The sequence below is a fragment of the Lepidochelys kempii genome, chromosome 12, assembly GCF_965140285.1.
Source record: "Lepidochelys kempii isolate rLepKem1 chromosome 12, rLepKem1.hap1, whole genome shotgun sequence".
In the NCBI taxonomy this organism is placed as follows: Eukaryota; Metazoa; Chordata; order Testudines; family Cheloniidae; genus Lepidochelys; species Lepidochelys kempii.
In genome coordinates, this window is record NC_136391.1 from 40,886,924 (window position 1) to 40,906,995 (window position 20,072).

At 47.3% G+C, this 20,072-nt stretch overlaps 1 protein-coding gene across 5 annotated transcripts in view; it reads left to right on the forward strand.

Moving 5' to 3' along the window:
- The first annotated feature begins 673 nt into the window (after nt 1–673).
- The window catches only part of SPIRE2 (spire type actin nucleation factor 2), a 46,148-nt gene continuing 26,749 nt past the window's right edge, over nt 674–20,072 (forward strand). For 4 of the 5 annotated variants that reach the window (XM_073308267.2, XM_073308270.2, XM_073308268.2 and 1 more), the window contains exons 1-2: nt 674–1,140; nt 16,630–16,667. In XM_073308267.2, the coding sequence (XP_073164368.1) occupies nt 873–1,140; nt 16,630–16,667 (306 nt within the window). In that variant the 5' untranslated portion in view covers nt 674–872. The remainder of the gene's footprint in view (nt 1,141–16,629; nt 16,668–20,072) is intronic. The other variant, XM_073308271.2, reaches the window with a different exon arrangement.

Consider the following 20,072-nt stretch of genomic DNA (forward strand, 5'->3'; position numbering starts at 1 on the left):
CGGGCTAAGGGGCTGTTCACTGTGATGTAGACCTTTGGATTCGGGCTGCCCCCCCAGTGGGTTTTTAATTGCAGTGTAGATGTAGCCAAGGTAACCCCAATGTGTGAGTTAGCAGGATGGGAGGGAGGGCAAAAGGAGGCCGAAAGATGGGGCTTGTGGGAGCCAAGGAAGGCTCATGGGCGGCAGGCAGGAGTGAAGAGGTTCTTAAAGAAAAATACACTGTGCAGGTGGGCGACTTAGCTGGTCTCTCGGCAGAAGAGTAGGGAGAGGGTAGTGGCGCTGCAGCCCAGCTCAGGCGGGTGTGCCTGGGGGAACTGCTGCCCTGTGGGTGGTACATGTGTGAGCAGGAGAGGAACTCTGGGCCCTGGGCACAGTGGGTGCTCTCCAGGGGCTGGCTGGGGCGTTGGGAAAGGCCTGGCACGGGGCTTGGCACATGCCTCTTTGACGTGCTGCTTTCTCCCCTGGGCCCTGCTGCCTTTTCCCCTGGGGCGAAGGAACGCCTGGCTGCTTTGCCAGGCTAATGCCCATGCCCCGGGCTCCGCACGTGCCTCTGGCTGAACTCCGGCCTCCCCGGGGCCGCTCCCTCTCTGCCCCCTTCTGGTCTCCACCCCGGGCGCCGCCCGTGTGTGCACCGAGCCGGCGGGAGGCCGCGTCTGCCGGGCAGAGCGCTCTCCGCCCTCCGCCCTCCGCCTGGGGCTTCCATAGGCTGCTGCCTTGTTTGCACGCGGGGCCGGCTGGTTTTAGGGCTGGGCTGCAGGGATGACAAAGCAGAGGCGAGCTGGGCTCAGCCCTCCTCCTCCTCCTCCTCCGGCTGCCCAGCGCTGCTGTTATGGAAACCAGCCCGGCGTGCCGGAGCAGATAATGGGGCAGCCATGGCCCAGGCCGGCAGCGGCGGCGGCGCAGCCCCCCAGGAGAGGGCGGGGGGCCCGGACCCCTGGGAGCTGTCCTTGGAGGAGGTGCTGAAGTCCTACGAGCAGCCCATCAATGAGGAGCAGGCGTGGGCCGTGTGCTACCAGTGCTGCCGGGGGCTGGCGGGCGCGGAGGGGCGCTGGGGGCCGGCGGGCCGGATCCAGGGCACGGCGGGCATCCTGCTGCACAAGGACGGGACGGTGACCGCCCGGGGGGAGCAGGGCTCGGCCGGTGAGTGCCACCCGGGGCGGGGCCTCCAGGGGGTCACAGGACTCCCTCCACCCCCCAATGCAGAGGGGAGTGGGGTGGGGGGGGCTGCTGAGGGTAATCTCGGGGCCTGGGGCCCCCTCCCCATATTGCAGAGGCTGCGGGTCTGGGGCTGGCTCTGCAGCCCTCTGATCGCAGCCTCCGGAGCCGAATTTTCCAGGGCCATCCGGAGGGAAAGTCCGAGCCAGGCCTGGCTGTGAGGGGCGCTCCCTGCAGAGACCCTAGGGGAGGGGGTCAGTCTGCACCCCAGGCTCCTGCCACCTCGTTTGCAGGGTGCACCCGAATGTCTGCGCCCCCCCCCCACACACACACATCTGGGCAGCTGCTTCTCCTGGGGTCGGCGGCAGAGGGTTGCGGTGAATTCCTGCCTGTTTTCAGCCCTGCAGCTCAGCTAGCCGCCTGTCGCAGCCTTGGGGAGGAGAGGCCCCCGGCTACACAGCACCTGAGGTGTGTGAACACTTCCCCTTGGACATTGGAGACAGCCTCTGAATTACAGACAGCGGGTCAATAGGTGTATTTGTAACTGAGAGTTGTGATCAGCCAACAGCTCTCTGTACAAGACATCTAAGGTACAGCAGCCCAGGTGGTGGGAGACCTTAGAGATGTTTGTAGGCACCCTGCATGCAAAGGGTTGTGAGTCAAGTGGATGGGACAGACTTCCCTATAAATTCCTATTGCAACGTATACACATGACCTTGCACCATTGAGATGCTGTGATTGACATTGTCCCATTGTGGCAGGCTTTTCCATTTGAAACCCCCTATTCTTCAGGCATTATAATACTTAAAAAATTAACTGAGTTGAAATCCACCACTCTAATTATGGGAAGTGTGGGGAGGGTGTGAGAGAGAGGACATTTGGGGAGAATCTGTTTGGACACTTTTTTTAAACGGTCAGAATGAACAAACCCCAAAGTTATTTGGCCCTAGAAAACATGCCTGTGCATAAACAGGCCAGGTCCTGGAAAGTTTATATCACGTGTAACCCAGAGACTTATAAGTATTTTGCTCTTCAGACTCTCTAGCTCTTTCTAGCTCTTTGGGTTAAAAACCACGTTACGTGAAAGTTAAGATTGGGACAGAAAGGAAGAAAACCAAATGAATTCATGTCTAAGTGTGAAATAATAAATATAGTTAATAATGGAAATGGACCATGCCCTGTAGTATCTCGGCAGAAAATGGCAATATTAAGGAAATACACCAAAGGCTGTGGCATCTGAGGATATGATGCTTTATCTGAATCACCATACTTCCCTGGGTCTCTCTCAGCCTTAATATTAAAGAAATATCACACTGCATGGAGAAGACAGACACACGATTACTGGGAAGCTCCTCAGTAAGATATTGAAGTGTTGGACACATGACAAGTGCATTATTTGGGGTGTCAAGATATAGAGATGTTAAAATTCAACATCTGGATAATAATAAATGTCTGGGAGTGCAGATCAGTTAGACTCTTGATCACAGTCACTGGTCATCTTCGTCCTCCCGTGTATTCTTTCTCCATTCACTGTCAAGAAGGGCCAGGCCAGGCCAACAGACTAGTAGGCCTGTAATAATAATGATCATGGTAATAATACTTGTACAGCACTTTTCATCTTCAAAGCTCTGTACAGACATGAATGTATTACTTTTTGCCTCAGTTCTGTTGGGTAGGAAAGTATGAACTCAGTTTTACAGAGGGGGAAGCAGACAGAGAGAGGTAAAGGGTCAGATCCTGTGAGGCACTGAATCACTGTTGGAGCGGGTGCAGAGCAGAGACGCTCAGCACTTCACATTATCAGCCCCTAAATGCCATGTCCAAGGCCACCCAGCACTCTCAAGCTATGTGAAGGAGAAATCAGATGGTTTATGGTTAAAAAGCAAGTCTCTTGCAGCCTGTTCTGGCTGTGACATAGCCTCACTCCTGGAATTCTTGAGGCACTTGGCCCTCAGCCTCACTACACCTGACTGTCTCCAAACAACCACACCTGTCCTGTCAGATGCTGACCCTTGCACGCTCTTCAGCTACTTATTATCAGGGTGATTCAGTGGCATTTAGCTGAGCAATTCCAATTATCATGCCTATGCCACTTGTGAGTTCTTTCTCCTCCTGATGCTTCTGGGGATAAATAGGATAAACAAACAGTTAAAAAACATTAATGTGCATTATACAAATTTGTGTTATTACTATGCAGCTCTTTGCCTCTGACACAACATAAACTCAGCTTGCCATCCCCAGATATGTGCTTTTACTGCTGAGCTGAACAAGAAGGAGGCTGGGTTGTTACTCTGATAATATTGACTGAAAACTTTTCACATAACCTCAAAAACTGGCTGATCCTGTTCCGGGACATGCACAATTTAAATAAATATGTGCCCGGATACAAAAGGAAGCCACTTTTCAACACAATACTGAAAATACTGAGTGATCTGAGTTTAGTCTTTGTTCATTAACTCATTATAACTCTACAGCCAGTTTTGTCCACAGGCAATGCTGATCTCTTCAGTGGGAAGGAGGCCAAGAATTGCATCATTTTAATGGTCCCTGAAGGAACAGTATTGCTGTGCCATATTATATGTAGAAGCATCTCCACTCCTGCAGAAAAGCCTCAATTTTTAACATGTCTTTTGCATGGGTGGTGATAGCTTGTGAGTTCAGTTTGCAGCCTCCCTCTCAACACAGTGCAGTTCAAGCACAGGTCTGCAGGGCCTGCCATGTGTGTTTTCATGTATAGTTTGCATGCTAGAAGTGCTTTCTTGTTTGCTTATTATTACAATCTTTATTGCCTGTTCCCCAGCCAAAATTCTGTAATTCTCTTGATAAGTACCACTCTGGGCAGCTTTCAGGGTGTTTAGAAATGGAAATGACAAGTTGCCTCCTTGGGTGTTTAATACAAAATGCACTTAAATTGTTAGGAGCAGTGATACAAGCCTGGAGCATTGTTGGGCTTTCTGTGTTCATTTCCTAGCAGAGTGTTGGCTAAGTAGAGTTGCTTTAGGGGGGAGTCTCTTGGTCCTGGTAGGAATATGGATTTGCGGAGTCCTGAGACTAAGAGGAGCAGTTTTGCCCCTTTTGGTTTCTTGATTGGGAATGAGCAGCACTGGCCATATGGTCCCAGAGGTTGTCTTGTTCTATTGGTATGATAGTGCCTTAGGGGAAGCAGGAGGATTTCTACACCTGTGAGATAGGACGAGGGGAGCAGTTATGACAAGGTTTCCTCACTCTGTGTGGCCTCCCAGACACCCTCTCCCCAAACTGTAAACAATGAACTTGTGAAGCACAGCTGTATCGCAGCTGGGCCCCAATGGAGCCCCTGCCCATTGAGCTGTTACATGTTTTGATGTGCACAAGATCCCCTCTGGTGCAATCTGGCTTCAGGATTTAGCATATCCCAGACTCCACTGGATGCAACAATTCAACATGGCGCTGCAGTAGAACTGTTGATAACCTCCTAAACGTGCCCACACGCTGTCAGTTTGTTTCTGCATTAACACCTTACCAAGGCGGCTCCTGCTTGTCAGTGTTCTGCCTGCAACTGGCCCCTGCTGAAGAGCATCTCTGTCTGGTAAGAGCAAAGTATCATTTTCCGAGACCAGAAAGAGTTCTAGGGGACTGGCTTCCTTCCCTAGAAAGACCTGTAAGTGTCACCTCCGAGGCTACGAGCCCTGGCTTCTCTAAATAACTAGTACTGAATGTTAGTTCAAAGTTGTACATTTGCATGGCTTAAGATGCTGGTTTGATGTTTGTAGGGGCAGGAGGCATTCCTCTTGGTGGGCAGGGGAATCTTGTTGGAGTTCTGAGTATCACCCATTTCCCCTTGCTTTAAACTCCTTTAAGGCCCTATCCTTTGTTTTCATCCTTCTGGGCGAGGACTGGATGCTGCTTGTAAATGCAGCCAGAGGGGAGGAGGGGTGCAACTGAGCACCAAGACATTACCCAGCACTGTCTGATAGTTCTAGCGAGTGTCTAGCTGAGAATTGCAGCAGGGCCAGTTTGGAGAGAAAGTTTAGATTGCAGGGAATGCCAGCCAAAGACAGAACAAGAGAGAGAAGGGAACTGTCCTAAAAGTGACATTCATTTTGATCATGCAGTGTGTAAGTGTAGCTGTGCTGCTCCCAGGATATTAGCTAGCCAAGGTGGGTGAGATAGTATCTTTTATTGGATCCAACTTCTGTTGGTGAGAGAGACAAGTTTACTGCACAGCCATGGGAGCCCAGATTCCTGGGCTCCTCTGCTCTGGCTTTGCCACTGACTCATGGTGTGATACTGGGAAAGTCACTGAACTGGTCTATGCCTCAGTTTCCCCATCTGCAAAACCCACTTATTTCTCTCTTAGCAGGGCTGTGACGGTTAAATTAATGCTTGTAAAAGTGCTTTTAGACCCTGGTATAAGAGGATCTATACTAAATGCAAAAAGGTGTTACGGTGGCAAGTTTACTGAATTCATTGGGCCTATGCAGGAGTTATAGAAACCAGGCCCAAGCTGCTTAGCTTGTTCTGCTCACAGCAGCAGCTTCATGTCAGGGCACCAGTAGTATGTTTTGCAGGTGGTCCGCAGAAAGTAACTTTGGCTTCACTGTGGGTATATATGGAAGGCAGGCCGTGGCCTCCTGGAGCACCCATAAAGCTGAACTGCTGGAGGTTATTAAGTTCTTTTTGTATCTCGTCTGAGGGCTTGTCTACACTACTCACCGGATCGGCAGGCAGCGATTGATCCAGCAGGGGTCTAGATGCGATAAATCGACTGCTGAGTGCTCTCCCGTCAACTCCGGTACTCCACCAGAATGAGGAGCGCAAGCAGAGTCGACGGGAGAGCGTCAGCTGTCGACTTACCACAGTGAAGACATCATGGTAAGTAGATCTAAGTATCTCGACTTCAGCTACGCTATTCACGTAACTGAAGTTGCGTATCTTAGATCGACCCCGTGCGGTAGTGTAGACAAGCCCTGAGACTAAGAGGGGTGCTGGGGTCTTTACACAACACACATGATCTGCAGTCTCACACACACAACTCTGGGCCTGCTCCTCCTAAATCCATTGGCATTTAGTTGAGGTACTCAGTAGAACCACAGTATAGTAATTCTCCATTTGCGATTTCCATCCCTGTGCTGAGATTTGTCTGGTCCAAGCAGTACTGGTATTGATGACACTTGGGATTCTTTGTGATGGCAGCCTTTGGGTCCTCTTGTTTTTGGAGGGGCTGGGAGAAGGTTTAAATTCTTTTCAGCTGTTGTAGATTTCTGAAAACACTCTGGGAGTCCTTAAAGGAATGATGGACATTGCTGTTGTTGCTGTAACCAGCCTTTCTTGGAACATTTCTCTCTCTCTCTCTCTCTCTCTCTCTATTATCCTTATGGCCCTTCATTTTTGGTTTTTATTTAATTTTCCCCAGGAATTTATTGGTGTTTATTACCACAACAACAACAGGTGAAAATTGATGGAAAAAACGATTAATAATTTTTCTGAGTAAATATTGGGGTTTATTTTGGTGGATGGGAAAAAGTATTCAGTAGATTCATGCTTTGATGAATGGAATTCAATGTGGTTTGCTGCAGAACTAAAACAGAACTCAAAACACAATGCCACCTCTGAGGTAAGGAAAACAATATACAGTAAAAGCTTTGTTATCTGGCATATTGGAGGAGTGAAGGGTGCTGGTAAATCAAAAATTTTGGTTAACTAAGAGTTATACTTGCCAATGGAGGGAAGGAGTTTGAGTGTGGGAGGGGGGCTCAGGGCTCTGGGTTGGGGCATAGCAGGGGGTGCGTGGTGTGGGCTCTGGGAGGGGGCTTGGGGCAGGGGTTGAGGTGTGGGAGGGGTTTCGGGGTGCCAGATCTGGGTGGTGCTCACTTTGGGCGGCTCCCCACAAGTGGTGACATGTCCCTGCTGCTCCTAGGAGGAGGCATGGCCAAGCAGCTCTGCGCACTGCCTCCGCCTGCAGGCGCTGTCCATGCAGCTTCCATTGGCCGTGGTTCCTTGCCAATGGGAGCTGCAGAGCCAGCACCTGGGGCGGAGCGGGTGCAGTGCACATCATTCCTCCCCCTAGGAGCATCAGGGACATGTCTCCGCTTCCGGGGAGCCATGCAGAGCCAAGTAGGGAGCCTGCTGGCCCCACACCAACCAGACTTTTAGTGGATATCAGAAATGCCAGTTTCTAGAGCTTTCCGATTGGTAAAGAGCCAGATAACGCAGCTTTTACTGTATCTCTAATGCCCAAATAAAACTTTTCATTTGAATAAAGTTTACTGTTGTAGACTTAGAACTATTAGACTATAAATATTTACATGGAATAATTGGGTCACACCATTTGCAGCGCATACACTCAACTTCATCCTTTTCTCTTGTTTTTGTTTTTTTTAAACTTTCAAATACTTCCTTGTCTTCTGAAACATATTTTGATACAGATTTTTGTTTTCTTCCCATTTTAGTGTGTCAGCTCTTTAAACCATTACCTGCTAACAACTTGAAATGTGTACATGATGGGTGTGAGATTCATCAGTACGTTCAGATGTGCACGCATTTCAGAGTTTGCATGCGTGACAGTTGGTTTATTGGGTGTGTTTTCTAGACTAATACATAGCCTTATTACAACAGGCAACTTTGCATATACACACAGACTAACATATCTCATGCAATATATTGTAGTTTCTTAATAAAACAAGTTATTTTTTATATATTTGAATGATACAAAAGTAGGGTGAAAATTGGAAAAAAACAAATAATACTTTTTGTAAAACCTGGGAGTTTTTCAGTACAAATTGGTTTAAACTGAAAATGAAGGGGCTTAGTTATTCTCAGTGATTCTGACAAACAGCAATTTTACAATAAACTCCACATCCTCAAACATGGCTGGCGTATAATAGAGGCATGGGAAGGTTAAATCTGCCCAAACCTTGTGCTGCTGGGGGGGAGCAGTGGCGGATTATCCCAGGGGCCCTGGTCAATTTGGGGGCCCCAGAAGAATCTCCCCCCACCATGTCCCCGGGGCTGGAGGAGCTCCCACTTCAGCGGGGACACAGAGCTTTTCCAGTCTCAGGGCCACAGTGGGGGGCGGGGCCTTGGAGGAAGAGGTGAAGCGGGATGGAATGGGGGCGGAGCCGTGGGCGGAAGGGACAGAATGGGGGCGGGGCTTTGGGCTCAGAGCTCTGCCATTGTGGCCCCTGGCCAGTGGGAGGGGCTCCGGGCTTGGAGCTCCAGCCAGAGCTGAGAGCTCCATCGCGGTCCTGGCCACTGCACATGTCCTCAAATGTGAGGAGTATGGGGAGTAAACAGGAAGAACTGGAAGTATTAGTTCATAAACTAAATTACGACTTAATTGGCCTCACAGAGACTTGGTGAGGATAAATCTCTTGCCTGGAATATTGGTATGGAGGGGTATAGCTTGTTCAGGAAGGGCATGCAGGGGAAAAAAAGGAGAAGGGTTGCACAGTACATCAAGAATATATACACTTGTTCAGAGGTCCAGAAGGAGGTGAGAGGCAGAGTACTTGAAAGCCTCTGGGTGAGGATAAAAGAAGAAAAAAAACAGGAGCGATGTCTTGGTAGGAAGAGGAGGAGGTGGGTGAGGCATTTCTAGAGCAAATAACAGAACTATCTAAAACACAAGACCTGGTCGGAATGGGGGACTTCAGCTACCCAGACATCTGTTGGAAAAGAAATACGGCAAAACAGAAAATATCCTATAAGTTCTTGGAATGTCCTGGGGACAAGGTTTTGTTTCAGAAGGGGTAGGATGTAACCAGGGCGACTGCCATTTTAGGCTTGTTTCTGACCAACAGGGAGGAAATCTGAAGTGAATCTGAAGGTGAAAGGCAACTTGACTGAAAGTGGTTATGAAATGATAGATTTTATGATTTTAAGAAAAGGAAGGCGTGAGAGCAGCAGAATAAGGACAATGGACTTCTAAAAAGCACACTTTAACCAACTCAGAGAACTGGGTAGGTAAGGTCCTATTGGAGAAAATCTAAGGGGGAAAAAGAATTCAGGAGAGCTGGCAGTTTCACAGGTGCTTCCGCAAACTATCTCAATGCAAGGGAAAGACATGAAGATTAATAAGAGGCCAGTATGGCTGCATCAGGAACTCTTGAATGACCTAAATCAGAAAGGATCCTACAGAAAGTAGAAACATGGATAAGTTGTTAAGGAGGAGCACAAAGGAATCACACAAGCACGTAGGGACAAAATGAGCTACACTTAGCTAAGGACATAAAAAGCAATAAGAAAAGATTCTATAAATTCATTAGAAGCAAGAGAAAGAGAAAGGAAGGTGGAGGTTCTCTGCTTAGCGGGGAAGGCGAGCTAAGAACTGATGACATCAAGAAGGCTGAGGTGTTTACTGCCTACATTGCTTCATGACAGGTTTCAGAGTAACAGCCGTGTTAGTCTGTATTCGCAAAAAGAAAAGGAGTACTTGTGGCACCTTAGAGACTAACCAATTTATTTGAGCATAAGCTTTTGTGAGCTACAGCTCACTTCATCGCTGTAGCTCATGAAAGCTTATGCTCAAATAAATTGGTTAGTCTCTAAGGTGCCACAAGTACTCCTTTACTTCGCTTCAGTCTTCCCTAAAAAGGTAAATTGTGACCAGATACTTAATGCAATTAATATTAACAAAAAGGTGGAAGGAACACAAGCTAAAATAGGGAAAGAACAGGTTAAAGAATAGCTAGATAAGTTAGATGTATTAAAGTCAACTGGGCCTGAAGAAATGCACCCTCTGGTACTCAAGGAACTAGCTGAAACAATCTCGGAACCATTATTAGTTATCTTTGAGAACTCATGGAGGACAGGAGAGGTCCCAGAGGACTGGAGAAGGGCAAACCCAGTACCTGGCTTTAAAAAGGGGAACAAAGAGGACCCAGGGAATTATAGACCAGTCAGCCTAACTTCAATGCCTGGAATAATACTGGAACAAATTATTAAACAAACAATTTGTAAGCACCTAGAGGATAATAGCCAGCATGGATTTGTCAAGAACAAATCATGAATTTTTTTCTTTGACAGGATTACTGGCCTCATGGATGGGGGAAGCTATAGATGATATATCTTTATGTTAGTAAGATTTATGACACAGTCCTACATGACATTCTCATAAAGAACTAGGAAAATGTGGTCGAGATGCAATTACTATATGGTGAGTGCACAACTGTTTGAAAGACCGTATCTGAAGGGTTATCATAGAATCATAGAATATCAGGGTTGGAAGGGACCCCAGAAGGTCATCTAGTCCAACCCCCTGCTCGAAGCAGGACCAATTCCCAATTAAATCATCCCAGCCAGTTATCAATGGTTCACTGTCAAATTGGGGGGACATATCTAATGGGGTCCTGCATAGGTTTGTCCTGTCTCTGGTAATGTTCAATACTTTCACTGATAACTTGGATAATGGAGTGGAGAGTATGCTTATAATATTTGTGTAGACTTCAAGCTGAGAGGAATTGCAAGCACTTTGGAGGGCGGAATTAGAGTTCAAAATCACTGTGACAAATTGGAGAATTGGTTTGAAATCAGCAAGATGAAATTCATTAAAGATGTGTGCAAAGTACTACACTTAGGAAGGACAAATGCACAACTACAAAATGGGGAATAACTGGCTAGGTGGTCGTACTGCTGAAAAGGATCTGGGGGTTATAGTGGATCACAAACTGAATATAAGTGAACAATGTGATGCAGTTCCAAAAAGGCTAATATTGTTCTGGGGTGTATTAACAGGAGTGTTGTGTGAAAGACACAGGAGGTCATTGTCCTGCTGTATTTGACACTGGGGTACTGTGTCCAGTTTTGTGTGCCACACTTTGAGAAAGATGTGGACAAATTGGAGAGAGTCCAGAAGACAGCAACAAAAATGATAAAAGGTTTAGAAAACCTGACCCATGAGGAAGGGTTAAAATACCAGGCATGTTTAGTCTTGAGAAAAAAAGACTGAGGGGGTCCTGTTAACAGTCTTCAATAGTGTTAAGGGCTGTTACGAAGAGGAAAGTCCATTGTTCTCCCTATCTAATGAAGGTAGGACAAGAAGTAATGGTATTAATCTGCAGCAAGGGAGGTTTAAGGTTAGATATTAGGAAACTCTTTCTCACTACAGGACAATTAAGCACTGGGATAGGTTGCCAAAGGAGGCTGTGAAATCCCCATCATTGGAGGTTTTTAAGAACAGGTTAGATAAACACCTGTCCGGAATGGTCTAGTGTTACCTGGTCCTGCCTTGGTGTGGGGAGCTGAACTTGGTGACCTCTCAAGGTCCCTTCCAGCCCTACAGTTCTGTGATATTATGATCCCCTGTTTTTCCCTCATTTGCTGTTTAAACAGGAGCTTTATCAAGCTGCTTTCCATTTTCTCTTAATGGCAGTGTGCTTTACTGCTGAGATCATGTTGTTCTGATTCCTGAGTGTATTGATTGTCTGAAGTGTGAGTAGCTGCTGTGGTGATGCCCTCAGTTCCATTCAGTCGCTGCCTTGAAGTCCTGTCCACACTGGTCAGGGGAGCTGTGCTAGAACAGTGGTTACAATGCCATGTTTAAGCACAGTTGTTCCTCTTCTCTGTGTGGCTTGGTACGCATGAGCAAACCAAGCTGCCTGCTTCATCCACTTGTGAATGACTTTCCAGTAGCAAACTAACATGTCCAGCCCAATGCTCATGAGAGACCCTACAATAAAAAATCGACAAGCACTGCACAGAACTCTTGAGATCTGCTAAACTCCAACTGGTATGTGTGCAGCCCAGCATTTGTAAATGTCCCTTCAGTAACATGGTGCTAACACATCCCTCCACCTGTGAGTGATTCGGCAGGAGCCATATGCTCTCGCAGACAATGGTGAATAAAACAATGTGTGAAGGGGAGAAGCCTCCTAAAGGGAAGGATTCACATGCTGTCATTGGGTGCCTGTTACTCCTTCTCAGGGCTGGTGCTGTGACCCTCCAGGTGTCCAGCACCCACTCAGATTGCCAAGGCTTGCACTGAGCCAGGGGCTCCTTTTTCACTGAGTGACAGCGGATGATCTCCAAGGGTGATCAGGGTGCAGTCGCACACTGCAGTGCTGCAGCTCCCTTCCTGCCTGCTGGCTTTTTCGGAGCCCTGTACAAGACTTTGACCACTGCCCTGCTTGCGGGTGTTGCATGAGCTCTTTGTCTGGAAGTCACTCAGTGTGCTATTGACTAAATAAATGGCATGTTAATGGCCCGAGCTCCCTTGTGAACACAGATCCAGTATGTGGCTTTGAAGTTGTGGCTATCACAGAAAGTGAAGCTGGAAAGGGCCTATTAGGTCACTTTATCCTCCCCCAGGGCCAGTGCAGCATTGTTCCTTTAGTGTTTTCATTAGTGCTTTAGCCAGTCTAATTTTAAATGACCCACTTTCCTTGGGAAGAAGATTCCACATGCTAATAAACCTCACAATTAAACAATGTCCCTGAAGTTGGTCTGACTTTCCCTTTACTTGGCCCCCCATCACCGCTAGTTATACCCACTGGGGTGCTTCAGTAACTCCTCTCCCTCTGTGGTGCCTGCACATAGGGGTTTATCATATTTCTCCTCTCCTCTCTAATCTTCATTTAGCCCAGCCAAACACATTTCATCCCTTTAATCTTTCCTAATAAATCAATCTCTCCAGCCCCCTCATACCATTTGTTGCTCCTCTCCAGACTTCTGCCACTTTGCCAGTAACTTTCTGGTGTTTAGAAACCCAAGATATTTGTATTTGGACCACGTCTCACAAAGGCGGCCACACCTCATTATCCCCATTTCACTGATGGGACAGAGGGTGAGTGACTCCCCCAAGATCGCTCCGCAGGTCAGGAGTAAAACCCAGGCCTCCTGATTCCTGGTTCAGTGCCTTGTCCATTGTCCTGCTGAGGACCGTACCCAGAATAGCTTTTGATTTCCCTGCTCTTAGATGACACCTCTACATGTGCAAGCCGAATGAGAATTGGGATTTTAGCATAAACTAGCACAGCCATACTGCACTCCAAGCGTTCATCCAATTTGCTGTCCATTATTAGCCCGACGTCTTTTCCCACATTATTGCTTCCCAGCTACCTGCCTCCCATGGAATATCTGTGTTCTGGATTATTCCTCCCCGAATGTATGAGCTGCAACTGCCCAGGTTGAATCTCATTGTCTTTTCTGCCCACATTTCCACTCTCTCTTGGTCCCTGGGGGTTATTTCTCTGCTCTTCCTGGTATTTGTGGTGCTTCCCTATTTAGTGTCATCTGCACAGCTAATTAAATGTGCTCTTTACCTAAAAGGCTGATCCCTGCTGCATCCAACTTCTCTGCCCCCTTTGCCCTCCAGCCTCAGTACATTGCTGTAAGAACCTGCAGGACCAGAACCTGAGACTATGGGGGTGCCAGGCGATGACACTTCTACATCGGGTTTCCACTGGGGGACCCTGTGGAGCTAGACACTGCAGGAAGTACCGCCCGGCAAGGCCTGAGTGGTGCCCCCCACAGCCCACTGATTGGCCCATGCTGGTGTATAAACCAGGAAGTCATCACAGGGAGCTGTCTGAGCAGTGGTGCATAGTGGCTGCTTGCTTCTGCTCCGGACATTGGCTTGTTCCGAACCCCAGACTCTGGCTCCTGACCCTAGCTCAACCTTGCCTCCGCTGCTTGCCTCCTGTCTGCAGCTTGGTTCTTGATCCTGACTTCCTGGAATCCTGACCCCCCGCCAACTCCTCTACTTCTGTCCTGACCGTAACTGACCTGTGCACACAGGCTGCCCGTGGCCCGGCCTGACATTACCCCGCATCGCATCGCAATCCACATGACAGTGCACCATTTCCAAGACAATTAAAATGAACTGTTTCAAGTAAAGTTTTCTGAGACTGTGACCAATGTTTTATACATGCTCTCGAGGTACTACAGTACTGCGGGCCACAAGGGCCTTATCCAGCGTGGAAGGAATTCAAGAGCAGGCCTTAAATATGCAATGGCAGTTAAGCTTGTCTGGAATGACTTGTCCTTCTTAAATCCAAGCTGCTCATTACTTCTGGTGCTGTCATCTTCTAGGTGCTTGGTATTTGTTCCATTGCTTTACTAAAGACTGTAGGTAGAGTTATTAGCCATTGCCAGGAGCACCCCCTTCCCCTCCTGCTCTTACCCCTTTGAAAAGGACATTTACCACATTTGTTTTCTTCTGCCTACTAGTACTTGCCTGGTTTTCCATGACTTAATCAATAATAGCCAGTGTTGGAGGAAGTTTATAACAATTTAACACTTTTCCTCTGTAAAAGCTTGAGAGTAGGCTTGGATGGATTAGATTTTTATTGGTAAATGTCAGTAAACATCGATTTCACTGTACACATATACCAATAGACAAAACAAGTTTCCATCTATGATGATCAAGATTTACCAGGTAGGCAAAGTAAGACGAATGCTGCTGAAGAATTTAGAGTTTGATTTAAGAATATTTCCTTTGTATATTTTGACATTTTGTGTTTTAATGGTTATAAAGTTTTAACTTTTTGAGTCACATTTACTGTCATTAAATAATTGTCTAACCCCCCCATAATTTTCTGAAACTATGAATATTCACATAGATTAAATAAAAGTACTATAATTTTTGTTTTGTCCATTTTGTCACAGCCACCATCTTAGAGAGTGATCTCATGGGTTCCTGTGCGATACTTTAAGATTATTTTTTGGGGGGTGGGGGAATTGCTTATTACTTATATAACATCTATATTGTGGTAGGGCCTACAGTCTCCAATCTCATAGTGCCAGGCCCTGTAAGAACATAGAAAACAGACCTTTCTCCCGAGCTGACATTTCTTCTACTTGTGCAGCGAGGAATGAAGCAGGTACATGGAATGGATAGTTCACTATCTGTAACAACGGTGGATGTGAGGCAGCATCTGCTAAACCTTTACGTTTTCATATCAACAGCTGAGATAACTTATCCCCAAGAGTCTTAAGAGAGCTAGCTGAGGAGTTATCTGAACCACTAATGTTAATTCGTAAATTAGCTGGGGCAATTCCTAGGGGTTGCAGGACAACTAATGTAATGCCAATAATTGAAAAGGATAAAAGGGATGATCTTAGGGTTATTAATGGGTTAGCCTGATGTCGAGCCTAAGTAAAATTAGAGAACCGTTAATTCAAGACTCTACTAATAAAGAATTAGAGGCTAAAAATACAATTAATACCAGAAAGCGTGGTTTTGTGGATGGTAGTTCTTGTCAGACAAGCTTGCTGTCTTTTTTTTGACAAGTTTACAGGTCTGGTTGATAAATGCAGCTCCATTGATACAGTATACTTAGATTTCTTTAAGGCATTGGACTTAGTACAACATAACATCTTGATTAAAAAAAACTTGCATCATACGGATTTAATAGGGCACAAGTTAGATGGATTAAAAACTGGCTCACTGACAGACCTCAAAATGTGGTTGTTAATGAGGAGATATCAATGAGTGGGGCCATTACTTACGGGGGCCCCCCAGAGATGGGTTCTGAGTCCAACTCTATTTAAAACATTTATCAATGATCTAGAAGAGGATATAAAATCTCTTCTGGTAAAGTTTGCAGACAACACAAAGATTAGTGTGGTAGTAGATAATGAAAGTAGAGTGATTTGATTTGCCTGGGTAAATGATCACAATCCAACAAAATGCACCTGAATACAGCCAGTGCAAGGTACTATGTCTGAGAACCAAGAAGGCAGGATATATCGACAGGGTGTGTCTTGGAAAGTGGTGACCAGAGAAGCATTTAGTGGTCGTCATAGGTAATCACCTCAATATGCAAAAAGAAAAGGAGGACTTGTGGCACCTTAGAGACTAACCAATTTATGTGAGCATGAGCTTTCGTGAGCTACAGCTCACTTCATCGGATGCATACTGTGGAAAGTGTAGAAGATCTTTTTATACACACAAAGCATGAAAAAATACCTCCCCGCACCCCATTCTCCTGCTGGTAATAGCTTATCTAAAGTGATCACTCTCCTTACAATGTGTATGATAATCAAGTTCGGCCATTTCCAGCACAAATCCAGGTTTTCTCCCCCCCCCCCCCAACCCACTTTCCTGTTGGTAATAGCTTATCTAAAGTGACCACTCTCCTTACACTCTTATCTAAAGTGACCACTCTCCTTACTATTTTTTCATGCTTTGTGTGTATAAAAAGATCTTCTACACTTTCCACAGTATGCATCCGATGAAGTGAGCTGTAGCTCACGAAAGCTTATGCTCAAATAAATTGATTAGTCTCTAAGGTGCCACAAGTACTCCTTTTCTTTTTGCGAATACAGACTAACACGGCTGTTACTCTGAAACCTAATTCTACAGGAGCTCAGTCTAGATGATCACAGTGGTCCCTCTGGCCTTGAATCTATGGGATCGAAGTGTAAATAACTTACAGGCACATAAATTACCAGAGTTATAAAAGCAAAGCTTCAGGAGTTAGATTTATAACCCAAACTCCCAATGTTCTGCAGCTGCCAGAGAAGCATTAATGGTGTCTGTTTCTCCCTTCACAGAGCTTCCCCTGACCCTGTCACCCTCAATGGAAGCACAGGTATGTCGTGAATGTGATTTTTCAGAAAACTGTTCAAGCAAATCTCATTTTGTGTATGTGTGTGTGTGTGTGTGTGTGTGTGTGGATGTGGATGTGCACAGACAGTTTCTTTTTAAACCCAAACAGAGCTCTGACGACAGCATTAGCATTGGGGGCGGGGCTAGAGATGCTCAGACACTTTCTAGACCTGCTGCTTCCTGCTGTGTCCTGGCCTTTGCCCTGCTGGATCCTGCAGTCAGCATGAATGGTGGGGGCTGAGGGAGGAGGAAGCATTGTTCCCTGTGATTATTGACACAGGAAAATTCCATTCAAAAAAGCATGATGTGGCCATTTGGGGAACTCCTTTGTCATGGTTGCAGAGCTAGCTGGACCTCTCGCCCCATTCTGGTCTCACTGACTCCCGCTCAGGTGCCAGGTCTCCTGCCTTTCTCTCTCCTGGGGTGAAGTAATGTGATTCTCTCACTGTTAGACCAGGCCCTGGGCTACATCAACCAGCGTATGGGTGATCTGACTGAGTTCAGCACTTGTGGCTCTTCCCAATGAGAGTCTGAGATCAATGGGGATTCTAGACTGACCAGCCAGCCAGCTTGTTTAATATATTAACAGTAGGGAGAAATCATAAGATAAGAGAAAAGGGGGTTTAAAACAGCAAACAGTCTGCACACATGTCTATCTTACTTAGAGGCTTACCATTCCCTGATGGAAGCCTAGGAAAGCCTAACATCTTCAGACACCCCAGCACGGTCTGAGTGTCAGTCTGAACACCTTCTCAGCAACAACTGCCTGACCTCTGGACAGACTGCCTTTTTAATGCTTCAGTCCTTTTGATCTTCTGGCCCCAGTACTGGGAGAGCAAGCTTTGTAATGGGGCTTATTGCTCAGGCATTATCTCTTAACCACCCTGGGAGTTGGCGTATCTTGAACTATTGTTCCACTTCCTGCTTGTTTTTCCAGCAGCCTGCTGCTAATGTAAACCAACACATTAATAAGTGAGCACACCAATACCCCGTCACACACACAATTCATCAATTGTCACAGAGCAGCCCTGGGTCTGTCACACTCTTCTCAGGAGAAAGATTCAAGGACTGAACTAAGAATATAGGTGGGTCACTGATTGATTCTCCTGCTGTGTAACCATGTGCCCTGACAGAGAGAGGTGAAGAGCCAGAGGCTGCTGTAAATTTGGCCATTAAAGTTCTGAGTGTGTGCATAGGTCATGACCTGCCCCGACACACAGAGCCAGAGTAGCCGGGAGGCCTTCCAGGGCATTCTGTCTCTCCCCAGTTGCAGTGACTAGCCTCAAAGCATAAAAATAATGGAACAGGTGCAGTGCATCTTCTGGCGTTATAGGGGACAGTTCCTTTCTGCTGCCGTTTGGCGTGGTGTCAGCAGGCTGGGCAATCGCTGTTCTCAAACCATAGGACCTGGTGTTTTGCTCCCTTTCCCTGCTCCATCCCCACATGTAACCAGTGCATATGAAAGGGCAGCAGCTCCATGCTCTGGCTTGGTTCCAGGCCATGGCTGCCGAGCCAACGCCCCGCTGCATCCCAGGGTGCTGCTTTGATTACCCTGGCAGCTGGGTGGCTCTTGTTTGATCAGCCCTTTCATACTGGTTTTGAAATTGGGGACACATTTTTTTGCCAGCTGCCACTGGCTGGGGTCTCATATTTTACCAGCCAATCAGACTGCAGCATGACTGCCTGTGATCAGAAAAGGAGTACTTGTGGCACCTTAGAGACTAACCAATTTATTTGAGCATAAGCTTTCGTGAGCTACAGCAATTGTGATCAGTGCAATTGGCCAAAGAAAGCTCCAGCCAGTTAGAAACGCAGGAGAGCAATCAGGGTGCTTCTACTATGTTATTAACCAATTGTAGAAACGCAGCAGAGCATTTGAAACGGGTTAATTGTCTTATGAACCGCAGTAATATCTCCATGCTCACCCCTCACCTCTCGATTCCCCACCCACGTACCTACTTCATCTATCTAGGAAGAGCTGCCTGACAGCCTGACTTGAGCAACTGCTCTCCCTGCTCCAGACCCCTGCAGGTCTCAGTTTCTAGGGGCTGTATCCTCATGGGGGATCCCCACCCCAGGGCCTCTCGGTGCCAATTCCATTTGAAGCGACTGGAGCATGGCTGGTCCTGGAGCCTTCCTTCACAGTAACTGCCCACTCCAGGCCTGGTTCCCCAGCCTTGCGCTGTCTTAGTAAATGGTGGTAGCAGCAGCTGCAGGCCCATACCCCTCAGTCTGAGCATCGCTGCCCTAGGCTTGCCAAACTCCTTAATATGCCTCCTGCAGCTCTTTGTAGCACAGGATATTTGGGTGACTGAATTATTAACCCATCTAAATTATTAACCAACCAGGAGGCTTTGGCTATGTTATTAACCAATTGTAGTTGATAAAATAATAATACTCGATCAGTCATTTTGCTGTGAGAAAAACATCTGTCTGTATGTACAAATATATATATATAAAAATAGTGAATGAATTCACAGGACTGTGGCTCTTTTGGGTAATGTTGCTCGCTAATTTGACTCCTGAACCCTGTCACTGTCCTAGGTTTAATGGAGCCGTTGGAGTCATTCTGCTGACTTTGGCGGGCTTTGGATCAATCCCTGGTCTGCCTTAGCAGCAGGGTGCAGGCAGAGATAAGCTATCAGCGCAGTGGCCTTTCGTAGACTGCCGTAGGCTGTGTGCGCCCGGGTCAGGAATGTATCCCGGTCCAAAGTTCAGCCCGTTTCCACTCCCCCTGCCTGAGCCACTTTCTCTCCCCTCCCCCAACAGCAAGTGCCTCCTCCCACAGGGCCTGGGGTAGCTAACAGCACAGCGCCTGTTGGTCTCAGCAGGACTGTCCCAGAAGTCTGCTGCTGCTTTCCCTCAATGCCCTGGGCTGGCTCATGCTTCCCTCCACTCCCGTGATAATGGAGTCCCAGTAAACAGCAAAGGCCTGGAAGATTCCTGGGGGCAGGAGAGGCAGCCAGCTTCATGGCCCAAACAGCATCATAAGCCTCTCACAGCCAGCTCGTAAGGTCATGGGAGGCTGTGGCTGGCGGCTGAGGGATGGAGTATCTGTCACCATGTATCCTACAGCTCCCTCCCCACCCACCTGCCAGCCCGGGGAGCACCAGGGGACCCTTTTCTCTCACGCTGCTCCGGGCAGCTTTGCATCTGCAGGCTTCATGGGAAAGCGGATGGGCTGTATCTAATACAGACGCAGGGCTGAGGAGGCTGGGGCTGGAACATGGAGCTGTCACTTCCCGGTCACCAGCTGGCCCCATCCCTGCTTGTTACTAATCATATCACTGAGCCTCTCCGGGGGGGATAGGGTGGGGCAGGGTCTCACTAGGTGTGGCCAAACTCCCCCAGACGAAGCACTACCCTTAGCGGGAGCCAAGTTTGGTAA